Below are 25,986 nucleotides of genomic sequence, written 5' to 3'. Positions count from 1 at the left end.
TTTCTAGAAGCTTGAGGTTCAGAATCAGGTTGTTTATTTGGGCTTGCTCTTTTTTCCTAATGTGATTATTCACTGCTATGAATTTCCCTCATAAGACTGCTTTCATTGTGTACCACAGATTCCAATATGTTGTATTGTCATTGTCATTTAATTATAGGAACTGTCTGATTTCTTAATTTCCTGTGTGACCCATTAGCATTCAGAAGTGTGTTGGTCAATTTCCATGTGTTTATGAAATTCTTGCAGTTTCTTTTGCTATTGATCTCCAATTTCATCACACTATGCTCTGATAATATACAGGGGATAACTTCAATTCCTTTGCACTTACTTAAACATGGTCTATGAGCAAGTATGTGGTCTATTTTGGAGAATGACCTGTGTACAGCTGAAAAGAATGTGTATTCTGATTTTGTGGGGTAGAACACTCTGTAAACTTCTGTTAAGTTCCTTTGGTCAAGAGTTTGACTGAGCTCTAGTATTTCGTCGCTTATTTTTTGTCTAGTTGATCTATCTATTTGTGACAGTGGTGTATTGAGGTCCCCCACTACTAATGTATTAGTGCTTGGCAATAAGTTATTTTTAACTGTTATTCAAAAATGTAAAAAGAATGATTGGCCTTTGGAGAGTGATTTTAGATCCTCTATCGAAATAGTTAATGTGAATACCAGCTAGTCCAGTATTTTATACTTCTATGAATTCATCCTATCCTAAAGAAATGTTTGTAAAATTATCTTAAAGTTTTTAAGCACAGAAATATTTGCTGAAGAGTTTGAAATAAAAATAACTGGAAACAATCTAAATGTCCATTAATATTGGATTAATAAATTATGATAAAAACAAATAATGAAATATTCTGTACCTATTAAAAAGTACAAGGTAGATCCAAATGTATGGATGTGAAAAGTTTTCCATGATATATCACAAAATCTAAAGTTAGCAACTATAAAACAGTATTTATGGAGTATTTCTTTCTCTTAAAATAGAGACGTCTAGATATGTTTGTGCATATGCAGAAACAGGTCTGGGGAGGATATAGTCAAAAATGTTTTCAGTCTTTAATTCTAGGAGGGGTTGGTGTGAATATGAGAGCTATCTGCTGTCTCAATTTCTGTTAGGATTATCTATTACTTTTGTGATTAAAAATAAATATTTCTAAAATAAAACAAATTAATATGGGTCATTTACTATTACATTTTCTATAACTTTTGAGAAGTATTGTGGGAACAAAGAATAAACTGTTAAACTACAGAAAAGAAATTAAAAATTTTCTCAGGACCAATCTATAGCCATTAAAAGGAATCAATCTACTTTCCCCCCTTTGTAGTTATCCCTATTTATATAAGTAATAATTTAATAAAAGAGATTATATTCCTAGATCATAGTACCTTTTTCAGGGCTGTTTTTTCCTGAATTTGATTCTTTCTCATTTGTAGCCTTGGAAACTAGAAAGAAAGAGGGCAATTGTACATTGTAAAATATTTAACAAATATCTTTTAAAAGCAAAAAAAAATGGAAATGATGTCTGTGTAAATAGGGAAGGGTGGAGGGGGTGAAGGGCTCACAAGTAATGGGGAAAAAAGAACTAAGATACATCATGTACAGGTACAAACACCCAATGATAAATGTAAATGTAATGTATACCTAAAATGTACCAATAAAAGAACTCAGAAAAAAAAAAAGCAAAAATATTTCATGTGGCATAAAAGTACATGTTACTTTGATTCGGTAAGCCAATTTCACCCAACCTGACCTCCTGTCATTGTAAGGCAATATATTAGAAAAGTTTCATAATAAAAAGAACACTGGAGAAATATTCATATTTTTAAAAAATCCTAGAAGGAAGCACACTAAATATTAACTATTTATTTCTCGGTGGTATTTCATTCTTTTTTTGGCTTTCTTCAAATTAAATTGTACTACTTTTGTTATCAGGAAAAACACACACACACACATACAGGAAGTCAGAAGAATGAGTTACAATTCCTGAGTGTGGCAATAACTCACTGTGAAACCTTGTACAAACCCCTCCTCTGTGGGCCTTAGTGCCCTTAACTATAAAATGAAGGGATCTGACTAGATGATTTGTAAGGTCTCTTTAAACTCAGTGTTCAAACACTTGCATGTTGCTGGGCATGGTGGCGCACGCCTGTAATTACAACACTGGGGAGGCTAAAGCAGGAGGATCGCCATGAGTTTGAGCCCAGCTTGTACTATGTAGTAAGTTCAAGGCCAGCCTAAACTACATAGCAAGACCGTGTCTTAACCACCACCCCCAAAAACAACAAAAAAGCCAAAAAACAAAAAACACTTTAGCATGTTAAACCACAAGCATACATTAATCAGAACTCATCCCTCTGTTAAGACATTGCATATTTATGAAAATAAAGCAAAGGACAATCAAATGAGCTCATATCACTTCCAAATAATGCCTAGGAGACAGACTCATTGCTGTATTTTACACTTTTAGTGTCTTATAGTAGATAATCTACTGTTTGAATAATAGCTATGACATTTAATCACCATTCTATTGTCTTCATTGTACTTTACCAAGGCATAAAAATGGTCTGATACAGTTTAGAAGTTTCTTTAACATATTTAGAAACAAAATATAATTTTCTTGTAATTCTCCAATAAATAAGAAATTTCATAAATCTAAGTCTCTAATCAGTAATTAGTAATTTGGTAATTAGTCAAATATTTATGAACTGTGCTAGGTGTTATGGTAGTACAAAAGAAGTAAAAGGTATAATGAACCCCAAATTTACTAATGGTAGCTGAGTAAACCTCATCTAAGCCAGGAAGATCTCTACAAGTAACTAATGATCAACACAGTTAAACTAGTTAGACACAGTGCTGTGCACTTATAGTTCTAGATACCTGGGTGGCTGATGACGTAGGAGGATCACTAAAGACTAAAAATTTGAGGCCATCTCAGAGAACTTAGCAAGGCCCTGTCTCAAAAAAGTTAAGCTTTTAAACAAATATTTACCGTGGAGCTGACTGAAATAAAGCAATTCTTCCATGGAAAGTTCATCTCCTTTTGAAGAGTCCTTAGATTTCACTTCAGTATAAGCTGAAAACATATAAACCAAATCACACTTGCTAACAATGAGGGCAAGAGATGGGGGTCTGTAATGGTCAAATAAATTTGGGAGTAGGAATTTAAAAAAAGAGTTTTGTAACAAAAATGTAAGTGAAGAAATATAAAAGGGATATCACTCTATTGTATAGCAAAAAAAAAGAGTACCTGATCACCTTGAGTCCTAGTATTTTTTCTACTTGCTTTTTTAATAGTTTTCTGAGAGCCATTACAAGTTGTAATAAGAAAATTTGGCATCTGGAAATCTAAACATACAACCTTAGCCATTTAAAAAACTTGAAGGAGAACATAAAGTGAATGCTTTGTTTTACTTTCTACCTGTGATTTAATAAGTATAGAATGTTTTTCCTATTTTTGATCCCTCTATAAACAGTGTACTCAATGAACATTATAATGGCAACCTAACTTGACAATGTAAACTCTCTTTATAATTAAATTATTAGGTGTTTTGTCTTTTGTTTTTAATATTTTGTCTGTGATTTGAGTGTATGAAGGGGTAAAGATGCCTGTTGGCCTGGTAAACAATGTTTCCTGGCTAACCCAAAAGATTTTAAAAGGGATCTCAGGTATAGCTTTAGAGAATTATGAGGTGCTATTTGTTTTTATGAATAACTTCAATTAAGCTACTTTTTGCAATATTCTTTCATTTTAAAGCCTAAGACTATTTTCTCAAAGTAGGGATGCCTGGGAATGGCAGCCTTTTTCGGTCAATGGGGAAAAACGTACATAAACTGAAATAGTATGAGAACTCTGAGGCAGTATGGTAGAATAGAAAGAAAAATGAACCTTGGAGTCAGATAGACTTCAGTTTGAATCCCAGCTAGGCAATTTATGAGCTATGTGATCATCAGCAAATAATCTAGTCTTTCTGATCCCTAGTTTCCTTGCTATTAAAATTGGAAGGATAATATTACCTTTCAAGGATATGGTAAGGGTTAAAAGAATACAAGTCTTGATGAACAAGTGCTCAATTAATGTTACCTTTTATTTTGCTTCCTTTTCTAAATATTTAATATTCCTACCTTTTTTTCTGCTTCTATTTTCTTTCCTTTGTTTTACAGTCTTAGGAATTGAACCCAGGGCCTTGCACCTTACTAGGAAAGGAGCTCTACCATGAAGCTACATCACCAGCCCTTCATGGTCCCATTTTTCTGAATAATGATAGTGCTTTACAAGTTTGGCAGTTTAAAGTTAATCTCTAGTCTAATAACAATAGTGACTACAAAAATTCAACCTTATATCAACACTTAAATAATATGTAATTCTTATATACAAACTATCAATAAAATGATTGATCACTAACAGAAAGCTTGTAGACCCCTCCATTACACAGAATCTCTTCTATTGATTTCACCAATCACTATACATAAGTAAACATAGTGATAATATGAATTGCCACTACCACAAAGAAACAATAACCTTATATCATATTGATAATTATATTATTTGATAAAATGGAATTGTAATTATACTTATTAAAATGAAACCAACTGCTGTACATTATTAAAGAGTGTTAAACACTTACCCGGAGGAATATGCAGCTTAAAAAGCAGTTTAAGCTTCTCAGTAAAACTTCCATTATACATTATGTCTGTTCAATAAAATTCAGTTGAAAATAATCATGCATTCAAAGAACATTCAATCAACTTCAGCAACACAGATTAAGATACAGATACTAACCAGGAACTAGGATTCAGAAACTTTGTTATCTGTTACTTAAGCTAACAGTTAAACAACCACCCATCAGCCAGATTCTCTCCTTCAAATGTATAAGCAAAATACTCTATGAAAGGAATAAAATGCTCTTATGACTATCTAGCTGCTTTCCCTCAACCTCAGATTTCTTTTTGCTTTTGAATGAGGCGTTATATCTCATTTGAGGGAAGAACTGCTCTTTAAAGGCCAATCTATGATAAGAAAGCATTACTGGGGAGTCTGGAAAAACAAAAGAATAACATTTACAGGTATAACATACTGACTAGTGAATGTTTTTTTTTTCTTTTTTGTTTTTTGAGACAGGGTCTCACCACATATTTCAGGCTGGCCTTGAACTCACTATATCTCAAACTCTCAGTCTCCTGAGTGCTGGAATTACAGGCATAAGCCACTACACCTGGCTCATAATGGTACAACATGTTTTCTGAGGACTTTTCTAGGATATGTGGTTAGATTTTTAATGAAGGGGAAAGTCTGTCTGTAGCATCCATGTATTTAAGTGCAGAAAGCCGGACTATTTTCTTCCTTCATGTTAACCATTAGAATATCCACATGTAACAGCTTGATTTTCTGAGATGGTTGGGGCAAAGTGAAATCAATATACCTAGATTTAGTAACAAACACAGAAAAAAACCCGTGTAATTACTAAAGCTAGAGACAATGTGACCCAGGGTAATATAATCTGACTAAACTGATATTAGTACTAAATACTTTTAGGGATGTGTTTATTTTTTGTTTAAAAAAGTTATCGGATATTGGCCTACCAATTGCAGAAGAGAATTCTTTGAAGTTTATAAGGCAATCAGAATTTTCATCCAACAATCTGAATGTCCATAAAGCTAGTGAGTCTTTGTTTGCAGAATGAGCCCAGGGACTCAACAAGTGATACAACATTCTGAACTGCTGGCAGTCAATCTGATACTGTTCCAAATATGGCAGGCTGGGGTCATGGTGCTTTAGTACTGGACAACTCAAACACCAATAACAAGATAAAAACAGCTCTTTCTATTAAAAACAAATACAAAGGAGAAGTTATTAAATCACAAAAAGTGATTGCAGAAGATTTTCTTCTTTTAAAAATGTCTGGCAAAAAATAAATATTTAAGAGTACTTCTGATAAAATTCTGCTAAAAGCGCATTATTTTTCATTTACAAAGAACAGTAGTACCTTAAAGATCACATAAAGCTCATCTAATTCATGAAGTTTCAATTTCACATCTTGTGATACAACACGCAGCTGAAAAAAGATTAAAAACAATTTAGAATTTAATATTCCAGCACAGAAATGAATCCATTTAAGAGTCTCCCTTTCTTTTGACTTTCTGAAAAATAATAGATAAAACACATACTTTATATTTCTAAGAAGTTGTACATAGAATATAGTTCAAGTCTCATTTGATATGTACTTTGAAAGTACCTGGAAATCACTGCCGAAGGACAGAAATGTTTATAAATACAAGCAACAGTATTCTAAGTCTCATTCCATATATTCCTTTCTTGCCACATAAGCAATTTGTCAAGTCATCAAGGGAGCTGTCATCAAACACTTCAAAGGCATCAGATGTGCACTTGCTTCCATGCCAAAAAATGATAAACTTAAAAAATATGTAATTTTATCTTACTCTATAAAGAATAAGCATTGATGGTAAAAGCATTATACCATGTAAGAAATCTAAAAGCAACGGTAAAGATAAAAACTAAGATTTAAAACAGAACATTAAAAAAATACAGAACACTCAAATAAGATGGAGAGTTAAATGGAAAAAACAGACAAATCTCAGGCAAGTGTGATAAAAGAAATGACAAATAAACACTGATAAGAAAAAGATTATAAAAGAATGGATATGGAGTTCATTAAAAGTACCCAGCATATAGAAGGTATAAACTCATTAAGATTTATATCAATTTATCTGAAAACCTAGAGAAAATAGATAATCTAGGAAAATATATATAAGCAAAATTAATTCAGAGGAACAAGAAAACATAATTAGATGGAACTGAAAATACCTGCCTCCCACCCAAAGGCAGTAGCTAGAATATATGAAGAACTCAAAAAAATTGGATCCCTCCCAAATAAAAGACCCAATAAAAAAATGGGCAACTGAAATGAACAGACACTCCCTAGATGAAATACAAATAGTGAATAAATACATGAAAAAATGTTTAATGTCCCTGGCCATTAGAGGAACACAAATTAAAACAACACTGAGGTTCCATCTCACTCCAGAAAGAATGGCCATCATTAAGAAATCAAATAATAACAAATGCTAGAGAGGCTGTGGGGGTTGGGGGGGCTTCTACATTGCTGCTGGGAATGTAAACTAGTATAACCACTATGGAAATCTGTATGGAGATTCTTCAAAAAACTAAAAATAGAAATTTCATTTGACCCAGCTATTACGGCTTGTGTCTAGATATCCCTCGTTGCTGAGACAAATTACCGAACACTCAAAGTTAAAGGAGGAAAAGTTTATTTAGCTCACAGTTTGTAGAGGTTTCAATCCATACTTGGCTGGCTCCAAGGCAGGGTGGTTTGGTAGATAGGCAGTTCATGGCGGGCAGAAGACAGCAAAAGCAACAAGGGACCTTAACAGTGTTTTTCTGCCTTTTATCTTACCCAGAAAACTTAGGGCAGGCAGCACTCACACTGTTAATCCTAGTGCCCTTGAGCCTTGCATTGCACCATGAATCAATTTTAGCCTCATGAAATCTAGATCCAGCCACTTCTGAAAAAGTGCCACCTATGACCACATGAGGCTTTGGGGGGACACCTAAACACAAGCCCTAAAACCTCCCAGAGCCTCATGCAGTTATAGGTGGGGCTTTTCAGAGGTGGTTGGACCTAGAATGTGTGATGCTGGAATGTGTGTGTGATTATTAAATTAGCCTACTGATTGGTTTGGCATAGTTCTGAGTATAGATAGTGGGAAGGCCCACCCTGGGTGTGAGTACTACCCGCCCTAAGGGTGTGTAGCCTAGATAAAATATAAGGGACAGAAACAGGCCTGCTCTTATGGCTTGCTACTTCACTTGCTGCTTGGTGCCTTCTGCTTGCCCTGCTTTGCCATGGACTGTTTCTCCTCTACGATGCCCCTCTGCCATGCCATCCAGCCTTGGAACCAGCTGACCATGGACTGAAATCTCTACAAACTGTGGGCTACAATAAACCTTTTCTCCTTTAACTTTGGGTGCCAGGTATTTTGGCTCAGCAATGAGAAAAGTAACTAAGGCACCACCTTCTCCCCTTCTACAGTGATACATGCATACCCATGTTTATAGCAGTACAACTCACTTATTCTTTGAAGTGGCCTATATGTCCATCAACAGATAAATGGATAAAGAAAATGTGGCATTTATACATAATGGAGTACTCCTCTACCATAAAGAAGGATAAACTTTGAGTCATTTGTAGGAAAATGAATATAGCTTGAGACCATAATGTTGTGAAATAAATTAGACACATAAGCTTAAACATCAATGGTTTCTCTTATGAGAAACTAAAATTATAAATAAAGAGCAAAATAAAAGATAGATAATAAGGATAGATAATAGGGAGATAGATCTTTTGCTTAAGGGAAGGAGACCAAGGGATAGATGGAACGGGGAAGGAGGGTGGGATAAAAAAAGAATTAAGATGTGTTATGTACATGTACCAACTCCCCATGAGGAACATAATCATTATGTACTACAAACATGTATCAACAACAATAAAAAATTATAAAAAGAAAATGAAAGAATTAACAAGACTAGGGGGCTATAATAGGCCACAAATATAACAGGTAAAACATTAATAACATTAATATTCAAAGAGCTCTTTCAAATCAAAGAGAAAAGACAATCTCATAGAAAAATGAGCAAAGGCTAAAAAAACAGGCAATTAAGAAAAATCTGAAAAAGCCTAATAAACATGTATTAATTAGCAAAATGCAACATGAAGTGACATTTGAATTTTTCTAAACTATCAAATTGGCACAAATTAAAGATGTTTAATGTCTGGTGTTAAGAGCATGAAAAAAAGGGCATTCTTATACATTGTTGCTGGAATTATAATTTGGTGCAGATCTTTTGGAGGATAATTTGGTAGGACCTGTTAAGTTTTAGATGGGCATACCCTTTTACATAGCTTCCATTTGCAGGAATCTTATCTTACAGAAATACTTTCACAAAGAATAGATACAAGGGGTGATCTAAAAATTTGGTGGACGTTTGAACTTTAAAAATTATTATGTAAAAGACATATTATTGTTAGTTCTCACAATATTCTTTCTTGCTTAATTGTTTTCTTTTTTTTTTTGGTACCTGGGATCAAACTCGGGTCCTTGCACTTGCGAGGCAGGCGGCAGAACCACTGAGCTAAATCCCCGGCCCTTTCTTGCTTAAAATACACTTATCCCATTGATCTTGCCACTGTCTGAAGCAGTTTGGGAAGTCCTCTTTTGTGTCTTTATGATGTGTGATCAAAACTACAGTGAATGCTGCTGCCAAGTGTCATCCAACGGAAAGCAGGCTGGTAACAACATTATGGTGTGTGCTCATCCACTGGATCTGGCACCATACTCTGTGACTTCTGGTCCTTCTCAAAATCAAAATGACCACAAAAGGTAAATGTTTTGAGTTGATGTAGGATATCAAGGGAGCTGCAACAGCATAACCGAAGACATAAAAAAGTACTTTCGGAACTGCATCAGAAAGTAACAAGAATAATGGGGTAAGTGTGTTGATGGCAATGTGTCTTTTGCTATAATAAATTTAAAAAAATTTAAACACCATAATTTTGATGACATCTTCTATGTATACAAAGATGCTTATATAAAGTATTATTTTTAAGAGCAAATAAATGGATGGAGACATATTAAGTGTACACCAACAGGGAATCACAAATTATAGCACAACTGTGCTATGGGGTACTATTTAGTGCATTAAGCAGAGAGTTATGTTTATATATAATGATATGCAATGACCAGGATAATTTTTGAGTAAAAACTGTTTTAGAACAAAATGACTGGTATGATGCCATTTAAGAAACGATACCCCCTCCCCACTAATATACACATTTATGTTTCCAGGTACAGAAAAGAAAAAGATATGGAATGACATGTATCAAATCATTTTAAAATGGTTACTCTTTGGAGTGGGGAACCTTTACTTTTTACATTTCTGTAATGCTTGAATTATTTACAACAAGCATGTATAACTTCAGTAAATATCAAAAAACATTAATATATAAAAACTAAAAAATCTAAAACAAGGGGGCTCTACATTAACCATGTCATAATCATTGAATTATTTAATTGAAATCTAAACCTGGAACTTTCAGAAATGTTAATCTTCCTAGATTTGCATCTCTGAGGAACTTGTCTTTAAGCAAGTACGTTTATAAAACAACACAAGCTCAATATAAACATCAAGGTAAAATTCTCCCTCTTCTGACCTGTTATCTATTCATCCTACTGGCCAGAGGAAACCAGTATTAGCAGCTTCTTATGGCGTTATAAAAATATTAAAAAGGTGAGTAGTGTTTTATACCCTTTTATATCCTATTCACGTTACTCTATGTACTCAAAGAAAATAATATTAGTACCATTGACTACTATGCAAATCATCTGTTCTTACTAATAGCACACCACAAACATGCTAAGCCTATATGGCTACATCATAATATTTAGCACTCTACAGTGGTACTGAAGGCCAAATAATAGAAAATATGTTGAAGAAGGCCACATAATTCAGCCAGAAGAAAATGACTTGTTTTTTCTAAAAAAAATTTACTATAAACTAAACCTTGACAAGAATCTAGCTCAAAAGTTTAGTCCTTTTCATTTTATTTACATGTAAAAATAATTATTAAAGGAAGTTAAAGGGAAAAAAAAACTGTTACTCCAACCGTTTTCCCCCATTAAGTGGACACTCACCACATTCTGCTTTGTTGTTTCCTCCAGGGTCTGTATCACATACAACCTATTTTGACAGCGCATGCTATATATATCTTCATAGCGAATATTACCATATTTCTGCAAGACATGATTTTCAGTGGGTGAAATAAATATCCACTTTTCCATTTAGAATTGAATCAAATTTCATTAGACTCAGTTGTCTAGGGCCTTGGTTCTATTTCTAGCTACTTTCCTGACTTGTTTGGATATTTTGCAAATTTTCACCTCCCACATTTCAGTTTTCATACATATTTACTGGAGAGAATTCCATCTACTATGTGTCTAAACCAAGAACAAGAACATGGATAAAATTCATCTCTAAGAACAGAATAATTTTCAACTTTTTATACAGTCATATATATTTAGAAGTATTCATCATTTATGAAAGTAAGCAAATTTAGTTTAGTTTCATTTAATGTAAAGCAAATTGAGGCATGGGGGTTATATGCCCTAGGACAAGTTCACAGAACTCATTTTTAAAGTGAGGTTAGATTTTAAATTGTATCTTTGCTTGCATTATTATATTACTCTTAATAAAGCACTACAAACATAACTACAGTACCAATCTTTTAAAATGTGCTATGTAATTACATTTATGGTATAAAAGGACTTACCTCATTAGACTCTCTGATCAAATCTGTAATATCCACTTTAATATGACTGCTTTTTTCATCACTCTCATTTGAACCCTGCCGAACACTTGAAGGCAATGGGCTATCCTTATTCGTGACATTGTCAAAGAACCTATCCAAAAGTGATAGTAATACAAGAATTAGTGGAATTAAAGTTGTTAAAGCAGAGAAAATGACAGCTAATGTCTCCCTTGTTTGTTAATAGGTTAATTTCAACTGAGAAGACAAGGGAAGGACTTACGAAGAACTGGAATTTGAAAATGGTTGTGGATTAGGAAGGCATTGTGGGGGGAATAGAGACAAAGTCATTTTGGGATTGGGGAGGAGAGCATGAAGGAAGCAAATAGGCTCATTGCGTACTCAGCAAACACAACATAGCCTATTAAGAACAGAATACAGGGTATGTAAGGAGATGCAAGGGGAAATAAGTGAAGAAAGGTACATTGAGGCCTTATCACAAAGTTGTGAATACCAGAGTGAGGCATTTTCATATTATTCTGTATAGAATGGGATTAGATGCAGCATTACAACAGCTGTCAATTCAAATACTCATTCATTGAACACATACAAATGTGTGCTTATATATGCACACAAACAACTATGCTTGTGCTCCAATACAAAATAGCACTCATAAATATCCACTGGGAAAATGAAGTTCAACTTACCTTACTGAAAACACATGGAAATTAACACAATTTTCCCCACTGGATATTTAAAATTATCAACTAGCCCCTTCCCCTTCAAATTACTTTCATATTATAATTGGGACTATGAAAGTCCCAGCATATAGAATCAATAACAATAGCATAAATGTGTAAATAACCTAATTATTCACTTCAAAATGATTTACATTTTTTTTTTGGTACTGGAGATTGAACTCAAGACCTTGTGCTTTGTGAGGCACTGGCCCAATGATTTACTTTTTTTTTTTTACACCCTTTTTGAAGACAAAGGACTGGACTTTAGGCCTGGATTTTTCATTTAACTAAAGCTGTGACTTTGAGCAAATTATTTGACATTGCTAGGGCTCAGTTTCCTCAAAAGTAAAATAAGAGAATTTAACAATATAATCTCTCAGATCCCCTCAAAATTTAAATGATATAATTCTTACAATACCTGTTTAAAGCTGTCACAGCTTCAGCATCATCTTTACATGTCAGCAGCTTGTCTAAATTATAGTCAAGTATTGCCAATCCCAGTTGTAAAATAGCCTTTATTCCATCATAGAAGAAACAGTCCACCACATTCACTGCACTTTCAATAGGCAACACACTAATAAAAAGTGTGAGGAACCATGAGAGAGAAACTGAGGAAAAGAATGTCATATCTGTCATGTGTTCTGTCAGCTGAGGAAGGTGATCCCTGATAAGTTCTTCAAAGACTGCCTGATCCACCAAGGCACCTAGAGAATATCAAAAGAAGTTTAAAAACATATATCTTTCCAAAAGATTTGTTTCTGATATCCCCTTACTTCTATTAGCTTGCTGATACATCTCATCTTTCTTCTTTAAATTATGAACTCCTTCAAGTGCCTTTAGATCATGCATCTAAAAACATTTAGGAAATGCAATTCAAATTCATCTGAAGAGTTATTTATTGAGTCCTTAGTATAGGCAGAGAGCTGTACTAGGGACTATAATTAATGGTCTCACCTTCCAAGAGTTTAATATGTATTAGAACTAGAGATAAACACACAAATAACTGTAACAAAAGACAATAAAATCAGTGGCTTAACTAGAATATTGAAAGCTTATGAAGGCACAAAGGAGAAATGATCCGTAAATCTTAAGATAGGGGATCACAGATCTCCAAATATTTGATGACTGAAGAAAATATCATACAATTAACAAAGTAAGAACCTGGTCCTTTTGAATCCTGAAAATATCTAAATAAGTCATATAAATTACAATCCCCTTCTGATGAAGAAACTATTAAAAATTCTTCAGGAGCTCTGGATGTATCAGATCACCATTATTTTAGCAACACAATGATTATACACTTGAAATTTTCCATTTAATTAAGAAACAAACAGGGTATTTTATTTCAAACAACAACATACTAAAACAATCTTTCCAACTATATATTAAATACAGAAAGCTCTTTTCTTAAATGTACCAGTGAATGTGACATTTTGATATTGCTTGAATTTTTTGCACTTCTCAACCTAATTCATCTATTCTATTTTTGAATAGATAAGTCACTGGAATTGTTTAGATAAGTATGTGTCTGCAATGGTTTGACTGGGTCCCCCAAATATCATGTGTTGGAAACTTAATCCCCAAATTCATCTGTTAATGGTATTTGGAGATGAAACTTGTAGGGGGTGACTGGGTCCCAAAGGTTCTGTCTGAATGAATGGATCAATCCACTTGTAGATTAGTAAATTATCAAGGGAGTGGCTTTGTCATAATAGCAAGCTGTCTCTGGCATGCCTGCTCTGTCTCACCATGCAATGCCTTCTACCGTATTATGATGCTGAGCAGATGCTGACTCCATGCTCTTGGTCATCTCGGCCTTGAACCACGAGTTAAATAAACCTCTATTCTTTGTAAATTACCCAGTATGTGGAATTCAGTTATTGCATTAGAAAACAGACTAAGACGATGTATGTGAACAAATATGTATGTGCACTTTTTTTTGTTTTGTTTTTACCAATGATTCGACGATTAAAATAATCAGGCAACATTCGTTCACATACAGCAACCAAAAGCCAAAAAGCTTCTTCTTCCTTTGCATACAGAAGCAACACTGAAGTCAAAATGTTCATTGCCTAAAATTCATAGAAAAGATATGAGAAAGTAAATATTTTTCAGGTAATAATTGCATTTCTCCTTCAAACATAATAGTTTTCAATAGCAACAAGAATAAGGCTAATAATAATGGAAACATAAGAACTGAGACAATCCAAAGTAAAACTCCGTGAAGTCAGTATGCTAAGTAAAAGAAAACAGTATGCTAAGTAAAAGAAGGCAGACACAAAAGGCCACATATTCTATCATTCTATTTAGATAAAAAGTCCCTAATAGGCATATCCATAGCAACAGAAAATAGATTAGTGATTGCCTGGGTTGGGGATAGGATGAAATGGGTAATAACTGTTAATGAGTATGGGGCTTCTCTTGGGGTAATGAAAATGTTCGGAAATCAAACAGTGGTGATGGTTGCACAATTTTGTTAATATACTAAAAAAACACTAAAAGGTGAAGTTTGTGATATGTGGTAAATACAGATAAACAGATAAACAAGCCAGGTATCTGTTACGGCTCACATATGATTTTACTCTAAAGCAATAAAACATATTTACCATATTAACTCAAACTCTTTTCCCAGGTTTTAAAGATTCTCTATGATCTTGTCTCACACCAACTTATTTTTTAAATTAATTTTAGGTATACAATATAATGACATTCATCACTGGAAATCTGCACCTTTACATAATCTCTCTTGGTTCTTATTTTCCCCCATTCCCCTGCCCTCCCTTCAACCCCTCCACCCCTCCCTATTTACAAAGACTTTGTTTCCTTTTTTTCATTTTGTCATATTAATTCCATTCCCTTCTTTCCTTTCCCCTACCCCTCCTACTTCCCCTTCCCCTTTGCTCCTTTTCTTCATATTTCATGTTATCTATTATACCTTTCAGTCCTTATTTATACTTTCAGTTTCTCACACTAGAGAAACTATTTGGTATTTACTCATGTCACACCTACTTATTTAACTTTTGATTTTAACATGAGCTTAGCCAGCCTGATCTCCATGGCAGGCTTATTCTCACCTGAATGGTATTATTCATTTGTTACCTTAACCCAGAATAAATTTCTTCCTGCTCTCCATGTGTATAAATTTGTTCTCATGTTTTAGAAGTCAAAATCATGTGACGGCTACTTTGAAATTATCTTCAAACTAGTATCACAGGCTCTGTCAGTGTAAGAGGTTTTTTTCCTGGTTCTAGGATTCAACTGAGGGTCTCATGCATGCTAGGCAAGTGATCTGCCACTGAGCTATAACCCCAGCTGAGAGTAAAATTTTTGGGAAAATGTACTATGTGTCTTCCTTTAAGAGAGCCTAAAATCATTCAGATGTTCATTCACTTAAACTGTTTTCCCCCCAAATTCTCTAGGGCTGGGGATATAGCTCAGTGGTAGAATGCTTGCCTAGCATGCATGAAACCTGGGTTTGATCCCCAGCACCACAGGAAAAAAATCTCTATTGATAAAGTTTCAACTTAGGCAGTATTGATATGTAATCATTAATGGGTGCCTAACCTATTAGAAAAGAATGGATGGCAGAGAGTGCTACCTATCCACCATAATACAATTTCTCCTTCTTCCACAGTAGCTGGATACAAGTGTGCTCAGTTCATACTACATTTTGTAAACTTCCTCATGAAGAGGTATGCCCATGTGATGAAGACTTTCCAATAGAATGTGGGTGAAGTGATGTATGCCTCTTCCAGGTCTAGCCTGTAAAATCTCCAACAATTTTTTCTTTATTCTCTCTACCCCTTCCTGTGTTTAGTAATGGCAATGAAAAAGTACCTTGGAAGCCTTATTTTGAAGATGACAGAGTCTACTCTCAGCCCATAGCCTAAATCCCTGAAGAATCTCATAGAGAACTGTCTACTCACCAAAATAATCACTTTCTTTATTGTGTTTCAGTTATTATCTTTGTGTTTGTGTTAGCAGTCTAGCCTACTTAATCAACACAGGGTACTCCTAGAGGATTTTTTTCACCAATGATTCCTCCACTGCCAACAAAATAAAATCTAAACTCCCAACCTACCTCAATCTACCTTATTATTTTCTCCAACTACTTTGCATTATTCACCTTGCACTTTACTGTACAGAACATGGTCCTATACACATTTCCCATGTACTTCTATACGTGTTGGATTATACTGATTCTTTCACTTAGAATGTTTTTATTTTATCTCTGTATGTCCAAAAAAATCACCAATTTTCAGGACCTGCAAACGCTACTACCTCTTCCATGTAGCCTTCTATGATTCTTACAGATGAAAATAATCTTTTGATTAAAAATGCTGACAGCCGGGGATTTAGCTCAGTGGTGCCGCTGCCTGCCTTGCAAGTGCAAGGTCCCGAGTTCGATCCCCAGTACAAAAAAAAAAAAAAAAGCTAAGATTTTATTTTCATATAATAGCTCGCCTTGTTTTTCAGGTTTCCAATAATATGTATTTAATGCTTACTAATATTATATATTTTAATGCCAAGATCCCTATCTGATACATTTTATATAGCTTTAAACATGTGGCACAGTATCTTTTCCAGAGCAGGAATTCAATATATATATGTTAAATAAAAAAGAAAAATCATTGAAATTTTAATTCTATGTGTGCCTACTGCCATTCTACTTACATTAATAATAATAATTATCAACCTCACCCCAACCCCTGTCCTTATAATTTCAAAATTAGTAGAGCTAGATTTGATGTGCTTTTATTATTTGAAACATGCACATAGGCTCATAGCTAAGTCATACCTGGCAGTATCCAATTTTGGGATTCCTATATGCATAAGCAGTGAGTACCCGCCTCAGAGCAGATATGCCAGTGTCACTCTGAAATGCTGGGTGCTCAGGGAGGGAGCGACGCAAATCACGTTCAATTTCTTCAGTAGCCAAGTTGCAGGTCCCTAAGGACTTTTCAACCACTTCAGCATAATAGCCAGGATTAGTAGCCATGTCATTAACAGCACCTGTGGAGATGATTGTATTCACATACAAAGAGAGAAATATAACTATGATTTGCACATAGTAGCACATTTTCATATATATGAACAATTGGATTTCATTACCTTGAAATTTAGCTCTATTCTCAAGTAATATCTGAGCACAAGAAGAAAAGAAATTAAAGAAAAGAAACAGGTTTACACTCGGATCTATATAATGTCAAGCTAATATTATGTAACATCTGCCGGGCAAGCCCAAGGTCCTGAGTTCGATTCCCGGTACTGGGAAAAAAATTATGTAAGAGAACAACATTTTGACATTTTCCCCTTTAACTTTCCTTTGACACTAGAGAGATTTTTTTTCCCAATTAGACATAATTTGCCTAATAAAGTAATCGTATATAAGTAAGTACATATAACTACATGCCCTGTTCTCTTTGACTAGTCTAATTCATGGTGAGCAAGACTTTTTCCTAGCCATCTTTGTAATTCTTTAACTTTAGCTTAGTATATAATTCTTTTTTTTTTTTTTTTTGGTACTGGGATTGAACTCGGGTCCTTGCGCTTGAGCAGCAGGCAGCGAAACCACTGAGCGAAATCCCCGGCCTTAGTACAATTCTTAGAAGAGGCATAATTAATGTCTGTTAAATGAATAAAGTGAATAAATGTAAAACAGACATTCCTCATTTAATGACCAAGTTACCTTCCTAGATCCTTAAATGAAAGGGTCATTAAATGAGGAACTGTACATAGTATGTACATTACAACATTCAGAAGAATAGTCAAAGAAAACTCCAACTTGTTGACTTTGCTTTTATTTGCATAACTGTTACATGCAGTTCTGTAATGTACAACAGAACATAATACTAAAGTACTGTACTGCTCAGTACAATCAGTAAAAATTATAGAACTGTATAAACAAGATGTACTATACAAAAAGAGACATGAGGACATCGAGGCTCTATAAACAAAATGTACAAAACTGTACTAAAAAGGGGAGACAGGTTGTAAGTCCAAAGAACAGCACGCTTTGGTCATTAAGTCCAGTCATTAAACAGGTAGGTTGTTAAATGAGGACTATCTGTACCTGAAAAAAGCATCCAGAGCTCTCCTCTTAAGGTCTCAGGAATCCCTCTTACAACCAGATGGCGAGTCTTTCTGGTTCGAAACATGGTAACACCACGCCCACACTCTGAAAATAGAATGTTCCATGACTGTTCCTTCATCTTTTCTTTCAACTGTAAGAGAAAAATCAAAACAACTAAACATAGTAAGAAATTAACATCTTTAAAACAGTTTGCCCACCTCGTTCACTATTAAACAACATCTATGGAAAACAAAAACCTAGAAAATAAAAATCAGTTTTAATGAAGAAATCAATACTGTACTTTTGTCTTCCTCAAAATCTTTTAAACTATGCAAGTCTAACAGCTTTAATTTACTATCTTAAATCTTAAACTCATATAAAAATGGTAAAAGTATTATACTTAATAGGCAAAGCTTTTAATATTATTCTTCCCAAATCAGCTCCATTTCTGCATAGATTATTAGAAATCTATACAAACTAAACTCAACATCAACATTCATCTTCTATCTTCATTCTTGATGACAGCCCTTGTGTGTTGTGGAAACAAACAAGGCACATGGTAGTACAGCACTTTCTGAAAAACCCTTTCAAACCTCAAGTGAAGTTTTTAGTTCTGGTACCTTTTACTCTGCAACAAGATTCTTTTTAAAATTAATTGTTCCAATGTATAGATATAAGTATTTTATTTTCCTACCATTTTAGAATTAAGAGTCTCCAAATTTTGAGGGTGAAATACCGTCATTAAGGCTTCTGTGTTCACAGCTTTACTGCATTCTTTTTGACATGTCAAAGATTGTACTTCAAAATTATCAGATGGACCTGTAGAGTCAGAAGTAATAGCAACCTGAAAAGAAAGTCAGAAGGTAACTGTCCCAAATGCATGCTTGAAAGTTTCTATAAGAAAAATGTTAATATTTTATCTGTCATTTATAAATGACAATCTATATACATATTAAACATTAAGGCAATGTCTCCAGAAGACATTATTTTCCTATCAAACTGACTTCTGGAACAGAACTTCAGTGAGCCTACTCCTCAGTGAAAGCAACAAAATACTGGAAAACCATTTAAATTATTTTAGAACACCAAAAATTAACCAAAGGCACAGAATGGACTGAAGAGTATTTATTCAAGAGAAACTAATGGAGGGGAAGGGGCTCAGTGGTAGAGCACTTCCTAGCATGTGTGAGTCCTTGGGTTTGATCCCTAGCATTGCATTTTAAAAAAGAGAAAAACTAATGAACCTGAGTAAGAACACCATTCTTTCAGGTTTTAACTTGAGGCTATTTCCATTCTCTCTCCCTCACGAACTCTAAAGTGTGGCAGCCTTGAAAGCCAGCAGTATGACAGCCAGAGGATCTTATGAAGCTTCATTAAAAACCTCATCCAACAGAACACAGACAATATTTTGAGCAAACTAGCAGCTTCCTGGATAACATCCACACCCAAGGTGTTATAATTTGATTATATTTACAGTTCAGTTCAATGAAAAAAGCCCCGTTCCTAGGGCATTATAGAAAACAATAGCAATCTGCTTGTAACATCACAGCTGCCTATGGTTGTGATTTCATTTGGGGCAAACAAAAGCCTGAATAAAAATTAAAAAGAAAGACATAGAGAACCAGATGACCATATGAAACTTTAAAAGTTTCCAAGATATTCTTGGGTATCTAGAAGTATGCACATATGTACAGGATTGTGAGCAGTCCAAGGAAAGAAATAGAACAGAAGACCCCAGTTACTCAATTCTGGCTATATCGGAAACCAGGAAATGAAAGCTAAGGCCGATTTGTAAAGTGCCTGAAATTTGAGTCATACTTTCACACAAAGATCTCCTTTGAAAAAAGGGAGAAGACTTACAGGTGCAAGGGACTTAAGAAAATCTGATCCATAATTGAATGATCACTAAATTATACTGACTTAGAAGGTGATCCCAGGAAGGCAGGCTTAAAAAAAACAGCAAGAAATTTATAAGAAAAAGCAACCAAGAAAAATATCCCTGAAGGGAAGTTGTTGGAGTTCATAAATAACAAACATAAAGCAGCTATTATAAATATATTCAAAGATATAAAAAAACTATGTTAAAATGATTAAAATAAATAGCATTGACAACATCAAGTTTCTTTGAGGATGTGGAGTAAAAACTCATACTCATTTCTGGTGGGAATGCAAAATGGTACAACCACTTTGGAAGATGGTTTGGCAGTTTCTTATAAGGTTAAACATAGTCTTACCACATGACCCAGTAATTTTGCTCCTAGGTATGTACCCAAATGAGTTGAAAACTTACAACTACACAAAACCCTGCACTTGACTATTTATAGAAGCTTTATTCATTAATTGTCCAAACTGGAAGCAACGAAGGTGTTCTTCACTGGGTGGATGGGTAAATAATGTGGTACATCCACAAATGGAATATTTTCAGCAATAAAAAGTGAGAAGCTGGGTGACATGATGCAGACCCATAATCCTACCTACTGGGTAGGATTCAGTGAGAGCCTATCTCAAAATAAAAAAGGCAGGGGATGTTGCTCTGGTAGAGTGCTTACCCAGTATATACCCTGGGTTCAATCCCCAGCACCAACCATATGAGCACTTGCACGTGCAGTGCAAATGTGCGCATACACATGAAAAAAAGAAAGAAATGAACTATCAAACCACACAGAGCAAAGATATAGATGAACCTTAAATGCATATTGATAAGTGAAAGAAGTATGAAAAGGCTAAATATGAATCAAATTATATAACCTTTCAGAAAAATAAAATTATAGAGATAGTAAGATCAGTTGCTTTCAGGGGTTTGGAGGAAGGATTAACAGGTAGAGCACAGGAGATATTTAAGGCAGGGATACTAGTCTATATGATACTTTAATGGAAGACATATGACAGTATAAATTTGGAAAAACCCATAGAAGTATACAGTAAAAGAATGAATCCTAATGTAAATTATGGGCTTTAGTCAACAGTAATGTACTGACACTGGTTCATCAATTGTTAAATGCAAGATGTTAATAATAGGAGAATCTGCAGACAGGGTAGAAGATAAGAGGATATGGGAACTCTGTATTTTCTGTTCAAGTATTTTATAAACCCAAAGTTGCTGTAAGAAATAGTCTTATAGTGGTGCATGCCTGAGAGGCCAGCAAGTTTGAGACCAGCCTGGGCAACATAGCGACTTAGTGAGACAGTCTCAAAACTTAAGGAAAAAAGAAAAGGAGAGAGAGAGAGACAGAGAGAGAGAGAGAGAGAGAAGAAGGAGGAGGAGGAGGAGGAGGAGGAAGAAGAGGAAGAAGAGGAGGAGGGGAGGAGAGAAGAAAAGAGAAGAGAAGAAAAAAAAGAAAGACCGACAGGTAGACAGCACCTGGCAAGCATGAGGCCCTGAGTTTGATTCCTGGTACCTAAAAAGAAAAAAGACAGACAGACAAGCAGGCAGGCAGGCAAGCAGGCAAGTAGGTGGCTTGGGGATGTAGCTCAGTATAAAGGCCCTGAGTTCAATCCCTAGTACCACACCAAAAATAAAAAATAAAATGGATTAATTAATAAATAATAATTACATCCTATCAAATAGAAAATATCAGTGAAAAGAAATTGCAAAAAACTATCAAGTACAAATTCTGGAGTTGAAAAGTATACTAACTAAAATGAAAGATTCACTTGTTTGAGCTGGCAAAAGGAAGAGTCAGCATTCTTGAAAGGCAGGCAGCGGCACCACTGAGGTAAATCCCTGGCACACAGGTAGAATTCTCATTTATTTATTTATTTATTTATTTATTTATTTATTTATTTATTTATACTAGGGATTGAACTCGGGATCTTGCGTTTGCAAGGCAGGTGGTGACACCACTGAGAGCTAAATCTCTGGCCCCAAGAGTCAGCATTCTTGAAGATTAGTCAGGAGAGATTATCAAGAGCTATGCTTTTTATAAAAATAATGAAGAAAAATAAATAGAACCTTAGCGCTTTGTGGGAAACCATTAAACATAATGACATATGGATAATATAAGCCCTAGAAGGAAGAAAGATAGAGAAGAAAAATTATTTGAAAAAAGATGGCTGAAAGCTCCTCAAATTTCATGAAATATTAATCAAGAAATCTCAACCAAAAAACTCAATGAACTCCAAGCAGAGTAAATTTAGAGATCAACACTTAGACACAACAAAATCAAGCTGACATAACTCAAAGACAGAGCATTTTGAAATCAGCAAAAGAAAAGCAACTTAGTAAAAAAGACTGTCAATAAGATCAACAATGAACTTCTCACCAGAAACTATGGAGGGCAGAAGACTGTAAGCTTACATATTCAAAATATTGAAAGAAAACAATCAACCAATGATTTCACATCCAGCAAAATTATATTTCAAAAATAAAAGCTAAACCATATGAAGTATGTTCAAAAGCATTATTTATTAAAGAAGTACAAATTGAAACCACAAAGAGATATTAAATCATACATGCATTAAAATGGCCAAACGAAAACAATATACAATAAAAATGTTAAGGTTGTAAAAATAAAATAGGAACTCTGTATATCACTGGAGGATATGTAGCCTAGTTTCTTAGAATGTTAAACATAATTTACCATGATTCAATAATCCACCCTTAGATATATATGGAAGAAAAATGATGGGCGTGGTGGTGCATGCCTGTAATCCTAGCACTTGGGAGGCCGAGGCAGGAGAATCACTACAAGTTCAAGGCCAGCCTGGGCTACATAGTGAGTTCAAGAACAGCCTGAACTATATAGCGAGACCCTGTCTCAAAAAAAACAAACAAACCGAAAAAATGAAAACATTTCCACACAAAGATTTTGCATACATGTCTCAACAACAGCATTATTCAAATTACAAGAAATTAGAAACAGTTTAACATCCATCAACTGATAAATGTATAAACAAAATATAGTCTACCCATACAAAAGAATACTACTCAGCAATATAAAGAGATGAACAATGATGCATTCTATGACCTCAAAACTATGATGCATTCGTGCAGCTCAAAAGCATTCTGATCAATGAAAACAAGTCACAAAAGATGACATAATATGCAATTCCATTTATATAAAACATTCATATGAATCAAATCTATAGATACAAAAGGCAGATTAGCTAATTTTTAGGAGTGTGGGATAGAAGGACACAGACTAACATTAAATGTTTATGAGCCACCTTTTGGGGGGGGTAAAATGTTCTAAAATTGATTTATGATGGTTGTACAATTAGATACATTTATTAAAAAATCACTGAATTGTATACTTCAAAAAGATAACCGTAAATAAAATGTAAAACATGCTCTAACATAGATATTTTAAAAATAAGAGATACCAAAAATATTTCCCATCTATACAAAGTAATCTCAGGCCAGGGATTTAGCTCAGTGGCACTGTGCCTGCCTCACAAGTGCAAGGTCCTGAGTTCAATCATCAGTACCAGAAAAAAAAAACAATCTTTAATTCATTTGACAACATTCAAACATCTAATGAGCATGCACTATGTTCTACATATTGCACTAGATGTATAAAAGATGAAAAAGATCTAATAGTTTAGTAGGGAAGAGAGAAGTAATAAAATGACTATAGTACACTGTCATAGTGCCATAATAGAGATATGTACAAATTACACTGGTAACAACTTTTACCTGATAGAGGTGGATGAATGCTGTCAGGTTTCACAAAAAATATGCTTGAAATGGATCTTTAAGGATGAGCAAGCATTTCTTAGGTAGAAAATGGAGAAAGAACATTCTAATAGAGGGAAGAACATGTATAAATAGATATGCACACAATGACAATATTGGAGGACCTAAAAATAGCTCAGAATGGCCAATGCATATAGTACAGTATATGTAGAGGAGCGGAGAAAGAGAAGGCAGGATAAAGAATTTCATAAAGGAAATTAGCTTCACTATGTGATTTGGTGGGAGATCACTGAAAAAAATTTTAAGTAGGAAAGTAAAATGATCATATTTACATCTTAGAAAGAACATTCTAGAGATAATGTATGGATTGGAGGGAAGGAGAATTGGAAAGAGACCTTTCAGAGACTCATGATGAGGATCTAAAATAAAATTAAAGGTTGATCATTCCTAATTTAAAACCTCCAAAATCTGACATGTTTTGAGGCCACAAGTGTGAAGCCATAAATGTTATTCCACATGGTGGATCACAGTTAAAATGCAGCTACACTAAAATGTTTGGATAAATCAATAAATGTAATACACCACATTAATAGAATCAAGAACAAAAACCACATCATTTCAATAGATGCATAAAAAGCATTTGACAAAGTCCAAAACTCATGTATGATAAAAAACCCTAAAGAAAATAGGAATAGAAAGTCTTTATCACAAGCTGATAAAAGCCATCTATGACAAACCAACAGCCAACATCATACTAAATGGACAAAAACTAAAATCAGGAGCAAGACAAGGATGGTCACTATCACCACTCCTGTTCAATACAGTTATGGAAACATTAGCCAGAACAATTAGACAAGAGAAAAGGAAAACCTTTACAGTGAAAACTATAGCATTCTGAAAAATGAGATCAAAGAGGATATAAGAAAATGGAAAGATATCAATATCCCCTGTTCTTGGCTAGCCAGAACAAATATAGTGAAAATGGCCATACTTTCAGAACTTATACAGATTTAATGCAATCTTGATCAAAATATCAATAGCATACCTCACAAAATAATCCTAAAAAATAATCCTAAAATTCATATGGAATCAGAAGAGATCTAGAATAGCAAAAGCAATTCTGAGCAACAAAGGCAAGGCAGGGGGCATCACAATCCCTGATCTGAAGTTATACTACAAAGCTACCATGATAAAAACAGCATGGTATGTACTGGTAAAAAAAAAACAGATGGGAAGATCAATGAAACAGAATTGAAGAAACAATTCCAAGCACACTCAGCTATGTTATTTTTGACAAAGGGGCCAAATACCTTCAATGGAAAAAAGTCTCTTTAATACTGCTGGGAAAATGGGCTTTCCACATGCCAAAGATAAAAGCTAGAACCTAATCTCTCACCATGCACTAAACTAAAATTGGAATGAATAAAAAAATCTAAATATTAAAACAGAAACACTCTGCTGTAAGATAGAATAAGTAAAACTCTTGAAGACATAGGTGTAAGCAAAGACTTTATGAACAAAACCCCAATCACACAGGAAATATTACAAATAATCAACAACTGGGATCTCATCATATTAAAAAGCTTTTGTACAACAAAAGAAACTACCAACCGAGTGAAGAGATAACCCACAGAATGGGTAAAAATTTTTTTACCAGCTATTCCTCAGACAATGGACTAATATCTAGAATATATAAAGAAATATATACACCCAATACAAAAATGGGCATTTGAAATGAGTAGACACTTCTCAGATGAAGAAATATAACCAAAAAATAAATATATGAAAAAATGTTCAACATCAGTGGTCATTTGAGAAATGCAAATTAAAATAACACTGAAGCTCTATCTCACTTCAGAAAGAATGTCTGTCATCAAGAAATCAACCAACAATACATGCCAGAGAGGCTGTGGGGAAAAAAGAACCCTTCTTCACTGTTGGTGGGAGTGTAAATTGGTACAACCACTATGGAAATCAGTATGGAGATTTCTTCAAAATACTAAAACTAGAGGTTCCATTTGACCCAGCTATTTCCCTTCCCCAAAGAGTTAAAAGCATCATACCATAGTATATGCACACCCATGTTTATAGGAGTACAAATTTATAACAGCTAATCTTGGAAACAGCCCTTATGCCCATCAATGAATAAATGGATAAAGAAAATGTGTTTTTTATATACAGTAGAGTACTACTCTGACA

At 34.3% G+C, this 25,986-nt stretch overlaps 1 protein-coding gene across 9 annotated transcripts in view; it reads right to left on the bottom strand.

Moving 5' to 3' along the window:
- The window catches only part of Tbc1d8b (TBC1 domain family member 8B), a 102,831-nt gene that overhangs the window by 9,342 nt on the left and 67,503 nt on the right, over positions 1-25,986 (bottom strand). For 7 of the 9 annotated variants that reach the window (XM_004861470.4, XM_021241587.2, XM_087196715.1 and 4 more), the window contains 12 exons: positions 18,847-18,996; positions 18,153-18,303; positions 16,878-17,092; positions 14,034-14,151; positions 12,498-12,783; positions 11,364-11,493; positions 10,729-10,827; positions 5,985-6,053; positions 5,581-5,821; positions 4,626-4,691; positions 2,990-3,073; positions 1,386-1,442 (listed from right to left, as the gene is read on the bottom strand). In XM_004861470.4, coding sequence (XP_004861527.1) covers positions 1,386-1,442; positions 2,990-3,073; positions 4,626-4,691; positions 5,581-5,821; positions 5,985-6,053; positions 10,729-10,827; positions 11,364-11,493; positions 12,498-12,783; positions 14,034-14,151; positions 16,878-17,092; positions 18,153-18,303; positions 18,847-18,996 — 1,666 coding nt within the window. The remainder of the gene's footprint in view (positions 1-1,385; positions 1,443-2,989; positions 3,074-4,625; positions 4,692-5,580; positions 5,822-5,984; positions 6,054-10,728; positions 10,828-11,363; positions 11,494-12,497; positions 12,784-14,033; positions 14,152-16,877; positions 17,093-18,152; positions 18,304-18,846; positions 18,997-25,986) is intronic. The other 2 variants (XM_013078353.3, XM_087196712.1) reach the window with 2 other exon arrangements.

This window comes from Heterocephalus glaber, unplaced genomic scaffold (assembly GCF_053883595.1).
Source record: "Heterocephalus glaber isolate CG9 unplaced genomic scaffold, H.glaber_assembly_v1.0 deba00001613, whole genome shotgun sequence".
NCBI lineage: Eukaryota > Metazoa > Chordata > Mammalia > Rodentia > Bathyergidae > Heterocephalus > Heterocephalus glaber.
The sequence above is the reverse complement of the archived record's forward strand: the minus strand, read 5'-3'. Positions and strand labels throughout refer to the sequence as shown.